Below are 14,561 nucleotides of genomic sequence, written 5' to 3' on the forward strand. Positions count from 1 at the left end.
TGTACAAGGCTTAGGTCCATCATATGAATCATCCACTTTTGCTGATTTCTTGACTTGAACATTTATGCTGGTAGGACATGATTGTGGCTCTACATTCTCGCTTGATTTAGTTCTCTTATTAATAGCTTCGTTTGCGACATGATCTTGCTGATCGCTGTTGCATAATCGAGCTATGACCTCGGCCTTCTTACCACTTTCATCTAGATTACGTTTTTTGCATTCATTTTTTAGTTTTTTAAGGTCCATTCGATTGTAATCAATATCAGCTGAGCCATTGCTGTTATTTTGAGGAGCCTTTCTCTTGGGAGCCATTGCTACGTTGTAGTGTAATGCTGATACTATATTCAATACAGAAGGTGGTAAATCAGGTGATGGAAAGAGCTAACATTACGGCTATTGCAGTTCCATCAATTAGGCTTGAATGTCCATTTCATTCTATCTATAATATTGATACTATATCCAATTTAGAAGGTGGCAAATCAGGTGATAAAAAAGCTAATATTACGGCTTTTACAGTTACGTCAATCAAACTTGAATTTCTATTCTATACGATGCCTAATATATATAGCATATATCCTTTCCAATCTCCAATAGATAGACATCTAAAATGCATAAATTATAAGTCATTAGAATTACAATTACAATGCATTCTATAGAATGATCCTCTTCATCCCTAATATACCCGATAATTACCTTGTTGACATAGTGGATATGATTATCTTGGTAATTAAAAGTCATGTCTAAAAGCATGGAGAATAATCATGTAACTCTAGTGATAGAGGAATAGGAGGTGTGGTATTTTAATCATATTTAGTCTAGTAACTTTGTAGAGTATTGAAACCATGTTAGGTATGATTAAAATAGCTGCTGCAAGAAACTGTATATCGCATATATAAATAAGCTTAAAGTCCACGTGGGTAAGTTATATGGTGCTTAGTTCCTATGTTTGCTTTTATTTAAACTGTCTATGCGTTTGATCAACGATCTATACAAAGTTGTGGATCTAATCAACTACTGTACTAACATTGATCACTTTATTCAGAGCATTATATTGGAAAATGGGTTTGATTTAGCGAGGTATATTTAATTATTGTATTGCCGTCCTAGAACCGTGGCAGATACTATAGAAACTCGTAAATTGAGCAAATCAAGAACCTGAAGATCTCATAAATATCTTTAGGCCGCTTGATCTTGCTAGTTAGAGTTAGTGAAATCTTGATTTAAATTAGTCGATCCATACGTAGATATACGTAGAGTTGAGATTTTTATCGGAATAAAATTCAATTCAGTTATAAATTCGGCTCGATTGGGCCTAAGTTATATCGTCTTCAGTTCCTTGTTCTGCTTCTATTTGAGCTAATCATGCACTAGCTTAACGATCTATACAAAGTTGTAGATCGAATCAACTACCGTACCAACATTTATCACCTTATTTATAATATCATATTGGGAAATGCAGTGGCAGACATTGTAGAAACTCGTAAATTGAGCAGATTAGAAATCTGAGGATCTGATAAACATCTTTAGACTACTTGATCTTGCTAGTTGTGGTCCGAAATTGACTAAAAGCATTTGTTTAAATTAGTCGATTCATACTTAGATATGTGTAGAGCTGAGATTTCTATCGTAATAAAGTTGGATTCGGCTATAAGTTAGTTTCGATTGAGCTTACGGTAAATAATTTCGTAAACTTTATTACTCTACTTTACCATACTCTACTGCAATTATTGTTTCATTACGTGATTTAATGTATGGATATTTTCAGTATCACTTCCACATGCTTACATACACATATGGGCTCCAGCGCTGATTTTTAAATGGCCCAAGTTATATCATGATGTCAACACATTTATAGCCGGTGTTACAGTTTGTAAATACTCCTCAAAAATATCAAATCATCAAAGTAATTGCACATGTAGTGTTTTATTAATTTTCTTTCAAGTATAAGTAACGGTAATGATCAACTATTAATAATTATAGCAACTTGATACCATATTTTATATCCAGTTTGTCTCATAACACCAGACAAAGTTATTATGTGATGAAGGGTAATATTGAGTACATTGGCGATTATAAATAATCACGAATAATATGAATGGATAAATTAGAATCATTAGCGTTTTATCTATCATCTAACTATTGGCTACACGGCCTACTAACTACGGTTTAAAATCTAAAGGGCCGAAAGCTAATTGCAGAAAGATATCACCAGAATAAATACAAATCAACTAATATCTTATATTTGATTAAATGCAGCAGAATTTTGAGCATTCTACTTATTATCCTACCAGCACTCATCATTTAATTATATATTGTGAATGCAATAAATTATTATGAACAGGCTTTTCTACCTGCTATATAACCATTCTCACCTTACGCTAATTACTGTAAATATTTAACGCAATCATATTAAATTAGAAAAAATGTTATCTAGCTGAGGTAATCATAAAGAGCCAAGTGTTTTTCTGGAAAGTTTCCATTTTTGTTAGATAATACCTTCTTGATTATACTGATTATTTATGATTGTAAAAATATTCTAATTTTTCAAATTGGATAGAATCACTATCATGTATACTAGTAAAGACAGAATATTTTGAGACTTTCAAATCGATTCCTCAAAATTATGTTCGAGGGACAATCAGCTGTCTTTTATAATACATTACTACAGATGCAGTCAGATAACTATTGTTATATCTATCCGACTAACACATACTTCATTGGTGTTTAAAAGTTGAAATATAATACTCTCAGTATTAAAGTGATTGACAATTACATAAGAATTCTAATAGAAATTGTTCATTAATATTGGTATTTTTCTCGTGTAAAAAGCCTAAAATCCCTTGCTCCTTTTTCGATCACCTAATCCGATTGGAGGCATAAAAAGATAATAGAACTTAATATCTGATTATAAAGAAGGACAAAATATTTCATGATTGCTTTGATAAAGTTACCTTGGATTCTATTTATACTATTGGTAGGAGTTATAATTAAGTGCTTTACCTTTTACATCAGCATCTTTCCCACCAGTTGCACCATCAGGTTCGTCATTATTGTTAACTAAAGCTGGCGGTAATTCATCCTTTTCTTCTAGAGCCTTTTTAGCAAGATATTCTTCGCGTTTAATTTTTATCTGTAAGCTTTCCGGAATATCAGGAACTAAAATATCAATCAGGACTGATGTTGCAAACACGAAATGCTGCAACAAGAAGGTACAAGAGGTAAGAAATGTAGCCATTTTAAGATATTAACTTAAACATAAGTTTATGTTATAACTTATTTACTACGACGAAAAAATAAAATTGATGACCTCGATGGATCTGTCAGTAACAGAACTAATATCTGCATCATTGACATATATTCAATCACTTTTCCCATAAATTAATGGAATGGGCATTTGGTTATAGTTTTAAATTACGGAATTCTTGCGTTATAGCACAAGATTCAGATAGTGAATCATGTTTCAACGCACTTGCTCATAATCTAGCGATCCAATAATTTTATCTTGTTTATAGTACTTGGGATAGGAAGTAAAGCTCAAATTGAAACCAATAAATAAGGATTTATAAACTATACTGAGATTTAACTGTTTACAATATCTCTCTCGTGATGCTAAACATGTTCTAGTTTGAACTGAATGCATACCTCAAAGGCTACGACAAAAGCCAATCTAATAGCGGTTAACTTCCAGTAAAAAAATGTTAATTTTCCTTCGTGATCACGATAACCTCGGTATCTATATTTAAGAAAAAAATATGCAATATAACTTAGTTATTTCATACTTGTCCATAAATAGCGATTTTAGGTAATAATTTGATATCTTTTCATTATTTTATATAATGATATCGATCAGACAAGAAATAACTTAGGTACTCCCTAATTTTAGGTATTTAAAGATTAGGAATCTCAATATAATTATGACAAATTTAAGACAATGATAATAAAAAAAACCTTGAATATCATCCTATTTACATATCACATAGCCATAGGTAACAGTGAAAATTGAACTTAAAGATATAATCTAGTTTTATAATAGAGCTATATCTTACTTGTATGGAAGTATACTGACAATAGCTCTATAAATCAGGTGACTAATTTTTGTATTAGATTTAACTCATGCTCACAAATGTAGTAGATAGTACTTAAAATAAGTAATGCTCAAGCTAAAACATCAAACTAGAATATATAAGAGGTCAAGGGTGAGGCTGTATGTTAAGATTGCTAATTTCAAAATGATCCTGATCTATTTACCTGCATGGACGTTCCGTTGTTCCTTCAGGTGCCCAAGATAAGGTGTAATTTAAATAACCCTCAAGAGAAGGATCAACAGTATACTGGTATAGCAATTTAGGCATGAACTCCGATGTAAACGCAATTATAAAAGCCTAAAATGAAGTAAATGGTCATTAAATTAATATCACATTTTTTCACGATTTCGTTTTCATCTTCATGTAAATTAGTATATTAGCACAAGGCAACTTAACCGACAACCTTACATTACTTACATTGCAAAGTACAGCAATTCTAGTTACTACATTTAAAATAGTAAACCAGACACCAATATCTTCGGCTTTATAAGCAACAGGGCGACGCGATTGTGTTACATATTTACTCGCATCTAACCGAATTTCAAGCCAGTTATTGAGTAAAGCAAAGAAAGGAGCCAAAGGAAATGCAACCACAAAGATCGTTGTAAAGCCGTACTGAATAACTAAAATAAAACAATTAAAGAGTGATTATTAAAAAGTATATGGCAGAATCGTAAATTTATAGTTAAATAAATATCTAAATGCGTATCAATGAATATACTAGTACTTAATGCATCAGTATGACATTAAAACTAACGTCACGAAATGCTTGGATATGCTTGAAAATAAACATCTTGGAATCAATTATTCAGAATCAGCTAAGATTTTAGAATTATTCGATTTCAAAGATTATATATTAAATTAAGTTTACATTTGATTGCCTTTAAATATAACTTACTATATCGTATGACAAGTAATAATGATATTAATGTGTTGGCGAAACTACGGTGCTAATACTAGGTCTAGCAAATTCTTTATTGCAACGATAATATTAATGCATTAGTGAAGCTACTTGAAACTAGATTTAGCAAATCCTTTAATTCTATCGATAATATTAATGTGTTGATGAAACTGCTTGGTACTAGGTCTAGTAAGTTTTTAAATTGAGACGATGTTATTAATGCATTGGTGAAATTACTAAATCTAGCAAATCCTTTAATTATAACGATAATATTAATACGTTGGCGAAACTACTTGATACTAGATCTTGCATATCTTCTAATAATAACGTTGTTTCATGCGTAGCTAGATGTTGCTATGGTTGAAGAAAATAATTTTATGAAGGTTTTTCATATCCATTAATTTTATTTTCCTAATCGTCTGACTAAGGGTAAATAAAACCGCTAGTATGATTTATTGCTATTTATAGAGAAAATTTTCTATCATTCCAGAAGCTAAGCAGTATCATTAAATCATCGATTGATCTATACGATATACTCATATTAGATGTACGGATAGCTAAAAAGGGATTTATAGACTTTGTAGTAATTATGAATATTATTAATCAAATGGTCCAATTTGATTCAAAATTATCCTTCGATAAGTTGGAATACTGGTATAAAGCATATGAGCTTATTAACCCTGAATAAGATGCTCCTCATCTATAGACTATGCCCAACTAGGCACATTAACTTTCTATGATAGATAGTCTTATAGTCCCTAAAATTAAGATGGAAATATTGTCTATCAATACTTACTCATTTCTAAGTATTCGCCAAAAAGTGGTTCATCCGGTTCCAGAGTGTAGTCTTCCTCCCATCTTGGCACTAGAGAATCATTACTGTTCGCTTTTGCACTAGCTCCAATTAGCGGTTTATGTTCAGATCTCTTACGGCTTGCTGAGCTATTTATAGCTTTTTCTTTTGCCTTTTTATTCTTACTGACTTTTCGCTTTCTGAGGTAATTCTTAACAATCCTAACCAATTTCAAATGAAGGAATAAAATCTAGTTATGAAGATATCTAGCATACCGCATTTACATTTATCTTGATCATAAGCCTTCTTTAGTTCATATAACGACATGACCTGGTGCTTGTAATTAAATGGTTCGAAAATTATTAAAATTATTTTTACTTACGGAATTAGAAATTCTTTAGCATTTCCAATCATTTGTTTACCGATCATAATGATGGCTAATTGTTGAGATAACTCAGGCAAGCAACCAGCTGTTCCACACTGTAGGCAACAATAATAACAATGTAGATCAAGATTAATGATTGTGAATAGTTTGTATGATTTTGATGTAAACTTACACTCGCTAATCGAACACCAAACACTTTATTGTAATGGCCAGGATACCCATCAAATCTAGCCGTAATATTGCACATGATAAATAATTTAGTGATTTAATTTAGTAAAGGCAAATATAGTTCGATCAATGCCTAGAAAGTGTCGAAGTATTATTACAAATGACAACTTAATTATGCTTACCTTCCTTTAAAGAACGCGATATAAAATATGCTCCCGTAAAAGTTAGCAAATTGAAAGCAAAAGACTTTGAATGTTAATTGATCCTCATATTCAGTTTGGGTGCGATGGAGTTCTAACAGGTGAATTAATAAGGCAAATAAAAAAAATCTTTTTAACTTAAACAATACTATATAAAATTGAATGGGTAAATATCGATGTATATGGTAGAAAGTGCCAGTAAACGAATTAATTTTGGATAATACAATGTTATAAATCAATAAAGAGATTTTTTCAAGTTAAATACCCCAATCAGTGAGCTTGACTGCCAATTTGGTATAAAACTAAAATAGAAAATAAGGTTGATACAAAATTAAGATTAATCATTACATACTAATATAAATAAAGGTAGAAAAGGGAATATACCCTATTTTTGTAACTGTACAATGAAATTGCATTTGTTTGTTTACCGTGCTCAGCAGCATAATTAAGATTAAATTAATGACAGTGCCAGAAATCGACGCAATCATGCTTGCCATGCTACCTAAGCCTTTGACCGAATGCAACAGTAAGGAGATACCAGCTCGATATACCAAGACCGTAATCAGACAAATGACAACCATGCACAACTATATGCAAAAAGTAAAATATTTTATGGATTAAAATTATCCTGAATAAGGATAGGATTTACACTGGAATTTAAAAGCGAGCACTAATTACGGTAAAACTGAAACCCTTCATTTTCAAGACTTATGATATTCCATAAGTAAAAAAAATAGCTAATTGCTTAAATATTCTTTATCAGTTGAAATAAATAATTTTCGATGTATATATACGGCTTGATCTCCGAAGAGACCTAAGCAATTAATACTAAAATATGAGATAGAACTTATGTTCTTTAGCTTACCATGACTAGTAGCACTGTAACTCCCGTCAAATAACGTGGAAGTCGCGTTGATGGCGGCATATAGGGTTCTACCTCATCCGTTATGGGATTATTTCTTTTAGAGGGTGCGAATGCTGAGAATTGAGCCCTAGGACGTTCCTTATAAACCCAAACAGTTTTACATCGATATTAATATTTAATTAAAAGTGGCATTAGCACTTAATTATTATAGGAAGCAAACTATATGATTCGCAAAAGATTCATATGTTTAAAAAACTATTGCATAATTTATATGACCTCTTCTTCCTCAAAACCCAACGTATCCCACTGATGAGCTAATGTTACTTCTTTTCGTTTCCAGAATTCCAGGAAAAATACCGCTATCATAACGTGGTATCATAATATGAAAAATAGAAAATATGATATTTGTTTTTCTGTACAACAGTACCAGAAACTTGGAACATTATGATTATAAATTAAAGAATTAATGGCTATTACTCATACCCCAGAAGCAAATAAAGACAGAATAAAAAACAGTGCTTGGATTATCTACTATATAAGCCAGCTAAAATCATGGAGTAGAAAAGAGATTCAATAACAATGATTTAGTTACACCAAAAGAATTCTTTAATGTGAATTCTTAATAATGTTTACGGTGATAATTTAGCACATTCTGAAAATTTTTTTCATTTAAAACATTCTATTGTCTAATATTTTTATTATCGCGTTAAGAAAGTAAAATTTTTATACTTCAGAATATATTATATTAAGATAGGGTATAAATATGCATTGTCCTGATCGAAATATGCTTTGATTGTATACCTTCGTTTTCCCACACGCATTCGATAAATTCCAGTATTTGCAACCAGCTTTGACAGGACATCGTGGGCACATTACCATATGTTTGCCTTCGTTGCATACCTGATGACTAAATATTGTCCAAGTAAGATTTATTTAGAGTCGATTTAAATGGTAAAATATAATACGATGTTCATTAGTCAATTTGATCCTTAAGATGTTTATGATATTTGCACCTACAGTTGTATCGCTATCACATAAATATTATCAAACGGTATTGCTATCTGAATATAGCTGTCATTAGAGGAATGGTTTCATAAGTAGTCGTATACTGTATGGCAAGCTGATCAAACTAATATTCTCGTATTACGTGGTATAATAATTGTAGATACTGATACTGCTTGTATATTAAAAATTATTTTTCGGTTTTCTATTGTACATTGCTTACTATTCTAACCTCAAATGCATTTACAGAATTATCTATGCGTATAAAGGTTAATGTTATACAATAAATCAATAGTATATCTCATTGAACTTACGCTATTGGATTCTGATTCATTGTTAATATACTATATATAAAAACTAAAAATCCCATAGTAGCTGCTGGTAGTAACCAAGCTGTATAAAACCCTATAGAAATAGTAAAAAAATTCATATTGTAACCGATAACCTGCATAATGACTAGTCCTGTAAGGAATAGTTTGGATTGAGTATTTATACTCTGTGAAAAAATCTAGACTCGAATTAATTAGTATTGTAAGGAATATGCTGAACGTACCTAACCACGCAAAATATATAGCAACTTTTTCGCCGAAATACAATCGAATATTTTCAATTGGTTGATATTTATACCATATACTAAATCTTCCCCAATATTTGCGTAATATCTATAAGAATAGGAGAGATTATTTCAGATTATTTAGCAATAAATCGTGTTATAGTTACTGCATTAATTTACTAAAAATGCATATATCTATAGTAGCAGTTAATGAGGATAGTAATTTCGATAGTCGATTTATAACTAACATTTCGTGCATTATAATAATCTTCACGGGGCAGTGGATTCTTCTGCAGATCAACTTCTTCTATATAGATATTTTTATAGTTTCCCTACAATCAGTACCACAGTCCCCCAAAATTAGCAGTATTATAATTAAAATTTATGCATAAATTCGAATCGTAAACTTGATGTAATTGCTATGCTATTTGCATTGTTTGGCCAGCTTGGTCATTACATCTATTATAGTAGTATTGAGCTGACAATTATATAAAGAATGTCATATCGTCATTACATCATGTAATGGATAACCAGCAGTGAATATTCCTTCCTGTTCTAAACGATCGATTCCTGTTAAACGTAATTTATACGATATTTATGATACACTGCAATGTATAATTTATATATAATTACTTCAATTTAATTTATGAAACTACAATTATATATCTATGTATATGTTGTAATAAAATGGCTAACCAATTTCTCCTCGTCGTTTCGAACCATATGGCATATTTGCTAATATGTGATATGCCTGTGAAAATTAAGTAAGTTATATTATCTAGTTATTTCACAATTTTATCAATTTAATTGGAATAACTCAAATATTAATGCTTTGATGACTAATTTAAAGGTTGATGGGTACAAATATAAATCAGGTGAGACTAAATCTATGTAATACCACTCGTGATCTTTCGGCAGATGTAAACATTGTTTCAGGATCGCGATGGCCAATAAACCTAACAGCAAGAATGAAATGTTACTTATATAATTATAAGTATATTATAAATTTCTTAACTAATATATAACTACCACTTTAACTAAGCAGAATACATACAAGTATACGTAAATCTACTTGTATGAACTTATAAGCAATATATTAACCTTGATATAACACAGTTGATAGCAAACACGCAGCGTTAGAATAATTTAAAATATATGGCATATCTGGAATTGAATAACTTACTTTTGAATTTTACTCTCAGCATATTGAGTTGTAACATAATATTTTGGCTCGTAAGGTAACCGTTGCTTCATAATATTGGGACAACAGAAGCGCCTGAGCTGTCTTTCTGACCATTGACGTCTAATTTCTTGATTAGTCTGTAAATAAAAGACGAATTTAACAGAATTATCAATATTGTGTATATTGAGGCAATAATCGATTGTATTTACCTGTAATTTGACACGGCAAAGTAGTTCTTCAGCATGCTTTGAAAATATTGGCCATGGAATATGAACTTTATAAAACATTATCGTAGATTTATCAGAATGCTTTTGTGCCTAATACGTGAAAAGATGAAGTATTATCGGTTAATAGCATACTCTAAAATTTTCTATTGTATATTATAGGATCAATTTCTCTGATTAATGTCCTAGGCATCATCTATTATCTAATATCATATAGTCCATACGTGTATATTTGGAGTATAAACAAATTATAAACATTATCAAGCAGAAATCGATCTTGTTTACTTCTTCAATTGCTAGGCCATGGCTGATAATATTCTTAATGTATCGACGGCGAAATTTCTCATGAGCAGGATTAGATTTTTGACCAACTACTTTCTCATATGCAATTACAAAATCTATTTGGATAATATCAAACAAAAACAATTCATTAACATATTTATGTACTGAAATGTCTCGAATTTACCGGATAAGTTGCGAATTTGATAATACTTCATATCAATTTGAAAATAAGACTCGTAAAATGACTGCCTAGGTGTACATAGAAGTAAGATAGCGCATTCTAAAGTATACTTTGAAATCAATTGCCAATCTAAACTTCTGCATACCTATTTTCCTTTTTCCATCAGTAAAATACAAAGTTGGATGCTTATATTCGTATTCTGGTGTTACCTCTGGTTCTGTCATATTAATTGTGATAGCCTAAAAGGGCAATAGTTGTTAGTATATATTATATTATTGATTTTTATTGATTTTTATTTACAATATATTTAAACTATAACTGTAACTAAAAAAACTAATATATCCCTAGTTACATGAGAATTATTAACTAACTATGACTTATATGATAGTAGGAATCGATGTAAATAAAACAGATTAACAATATATTAATACATTACCAATACTATGATATCGATTAATATATATCAATTCTATGCCTACTTATATAGACCTCTGATTTGTAGGCCTATTTTTATTGTGCCTAACAGCGTATAGGAGTATAATAGAAAATAGATCATTTAAAAAGGCTTTATATTGAGTATTATCTAGAGGGTTAAGGCCTAATAGTATGCAAATTACGGAGACAGTTACCATAGAAACTAGAAGGACCACACCGTTTTGGGAATAATGGCTATCGAAATAGGAAGGAGTTGAAAATTGCGGATTCAACAGGTCGTTTTTAAACGATTAAATGATGGGATGGAATAAGACATCGATCTAATACTTTTGTTAATCGATTGATATATCATTTTACTAGACCAACTAGCTATCTAGTAGGCTTTTTTGATGATATAGAATATACTAGATGAAGCAAATATTGCTATAAATAACTTATAAGTAAATATACATATATTAAGGGATAGAAATAACGATGTCGTTGTAACTGTATTGAGAAAATTCGGGGAAATAAGAATAAAAGTGGACACAAGCATTATTAAATATTTAATACTACCGTAAAGATCATTGATTATTTATTATAATCTTCCACAAAATTATAGGAAGATATTTGTCTATTGAGAAAATATATTAAAATCAAGTGAGATCAAGGATGGTCATATTCATGTTCGTGACTTAGTTGCGAAGTTTATAAATCTATTAGAGCCGTTTACATTAGCCAAGATTATTATTCTACGATTAGTAAGCAAAAGAAGGGCTGTAATGCAAATTAACCATTCAACCTTCTTGAAATAAACAAATAACTAACTCTAATTACTAGTTTACAATATCTTTATCCTATGTCGACGCTAAATTCAATTTTGCTGTTGTTGTGAAAATGATCGTAAATCCTATTCATTTAATTCAGCAAACAACGTAAGCCAAATAAACTAGCGAAAAGTACCTGTCTTAAAATGAGATCCTGGTAGGAACTGGTAAAATTGTACAAGGACGAAAATTAAGCTACTTTGCAGTTAGCTGCTTTTAGAATTTAGTCAATATCAGTTTGATAACTGTTCGTAAGAGCAGCGTATGGAAACTTTTTTCATCCTTCAATTGACCATTAAAGTAATTAAGAAATACGAATTTACTCCTTCCTTTTTCGCGATTAATTAACGGAAACAATCACTCAATATAGAATTCATTGATAAATCTCATGAGAATGATGAAAAATAGAATAGATTATTTTATCTTGAAAAGTTCTACAGCTGCCTTGCTTGCGTTGACGATTACTTAAGGTCTTATTATAGATATTACTAATCGACTTTTACGACATGTCCATGTAATAAATATATCGTGTGACATGTAAATGATCTCAGTTATGAATCTGAAGACATGAATAAGCTATGTTACGGTGATTTGTGAAAGAAGTAAATCGAGAGAGATGCATCAAATGTACTGAGAAAATGTACAGCATTTTTCTTGGTATAAGCTTGCTCATAATTGAATCTTCGTGCTCTTACTTTTAATACTTGCAATTTAATTGGTGATATTAAGAAAGCATTAAGGTTATAAATAGGATGAATCAAACTTCAAGTACCGGTAGAACAAGCTAATGCTGGCTTATTTAGGTGAAAAAGCGAACCGATATGTTTCATCATTCAAGCTATACTATTGAACTTATCGAGAATAGAAGATGGTAGAGAAAAGCTAGAATAAGTAGTACGAAGGGAATCTCTGCCTTGTCAATTAATACTGCAGCGTAATCCATATTCCCTACTTTACTTCCCTAGGATATTACGTTACCCTATCTCTTTTACGATATTATTTCGTAGTTGAACATTAGAAAATTGCTATTTTTTTTCAATAATCTGCCTATTCTGACGATATTATGTTAATCCTACATCGGTCAATAACGGTAGGCGCGATTATGTACACAATCTGCCCTTGACAATCACTAATAGCGGCAATATTTAAGTAGCAGCTAGTTGCTGTAAGTAATATTCTGTGAATATCTGACATGGCTGTTTAACTAGAACTTGATCAGCTGATATAGGAGTAGGTATAGTATTATATAATTATCTCTGACCACTTATCAAATTTCGTTAGGAAAATCTACTAAAGAAATTATTGCTTGGACGAATCCTACGTAACATGGCTAATACTCGAATAAAGTATCGATGTGGATAATTTCTTGCGTTAATTAGAGAAAAATTGATAGCGCAATATTTTCTTTACCATGAAATGCGTTGATCAGTAGTTGTAAAGTAAGAGTACGAAATTTAGCAGTCTACAGTTAATAGATTCAATGTTTTACGTACGGTAAAAAAATGGCAAAGTAAAAGAATATCAGAAGATAATCTCAAAACCGATTAATTGACTAGAGGGATGAATTCTACACTAAACAATCTCGCAACGAATGAATGTCCTTCTGTTTAAAAATTGCTTTTACCCATTAGCTTTTTGCGATTGATTACTTTAAATCTAGTAAAATAGAATTCCTTTACCTGTTGGCCCGCTTCCTGTTGGATAGATAAATCGTCGGTTTCATCGTCGGTTGTAGCATTGATCGTTGACTCCTCGGGGTTTTTCTTTTTCTTTTTAAATAATTTCTTAAACTTCATTTTCCCTTCAGTTAATTATTACAATCTACTTATTACTTTTAGAAACTAACAGGCACCAAATGGCAGGTACCGATGAATTTGAAGTCAGGTATAATATTCACTTTTCTCTCGTTAATATTTTACGCCTTCTGACAAAGTGGAAACCTTACGATCGCACTACAATCACTCAATAAAACTTTCTAGCCACCTGTATATGGTTGGTACATCTATTAATAGACCAACCAAAGGATTTCTTAATAGGCATATACGTATAAAATTATTGTAGCGGGCTAGTGTTATTTTTTATTCATGTTGTCTATAGAATAAAGACTATAAATTCATTTATAGCATTACTGTCAAGAATAACATTACTAAAATGATCAAATAATAATCTATGCATAAAAGGTTGATCTTCATTAAGTAAAACCTAGCCAGCCTGAATGAATCAATACAACGTAATTCAATGCCTTAATTTTCATGACAATGGTTGCTACATTTCCTAGCTATAGGTTCTCTAACTCCTATTATGACGCAAACTACTTCATTAAAATAATAAACTCGATTGAATATATTTTCTACCTTTGAATTATTAACCTAGTATCCTATTGCGACTCGATAAGCTATTTTTGATTATTTTAGCTTTGGAAAACTGAAAAAGATTTGACAGGAGATTAGCCCTATCTTATTATGTATACAAGTCGTAAGCTATCGTTCCTTTCCTCT

General features: G+C 30.9%; 1 protein-coding gene across 1 annotated transcript; it reads right to left on the minus strand.

Moving 5' to 3' along the window:
• Positions 1–4,244: 4,244 nt before the first annotated feature.
• TRIADDRAFT_26725 (uncharacterized protein) lies at positions 4,245–9,061 on the minus strand (the record flags this gene model as incomplete). Its single annotated transcript, XM_002113819.1, has 12 exons — positions 4,245–4,382; positions 4,503–4,708; positions 5,783–5,884; positions 5,966–6,000; positions 6,162–6,259; positions 6,337–6,391; positions 6,515–6,669; positions 7,674–7,756; positions 7,881–7,941; positions 8,199–8,304; positions 8,714–8,804; positions 8,953–9,061. Coding segments are annotated over 12 exons (1,239 nt in total), but the record flags the coding sequence as incomplete, so codon positions are not given.
• Between the last annotated feature and the right edge of the window lie 5,500 nt (positions 9,062–14,561).

The sequence above is a fragment of the Trichoplax adhaerens genome, genomic scaffold, assembly GCF_000150275.1.
Source record: "Trichoplax adhaerens TRIADscaffold_6 genomic scaffold, whole genome shotgun sequence".
Lineage (NCBI taxonomy): Eukaryota > Metazoa > Placozoa > Uniplacotomia > Trichoplacea > Trichoplacidae > Trichoplax > Trichoplax adhaerens.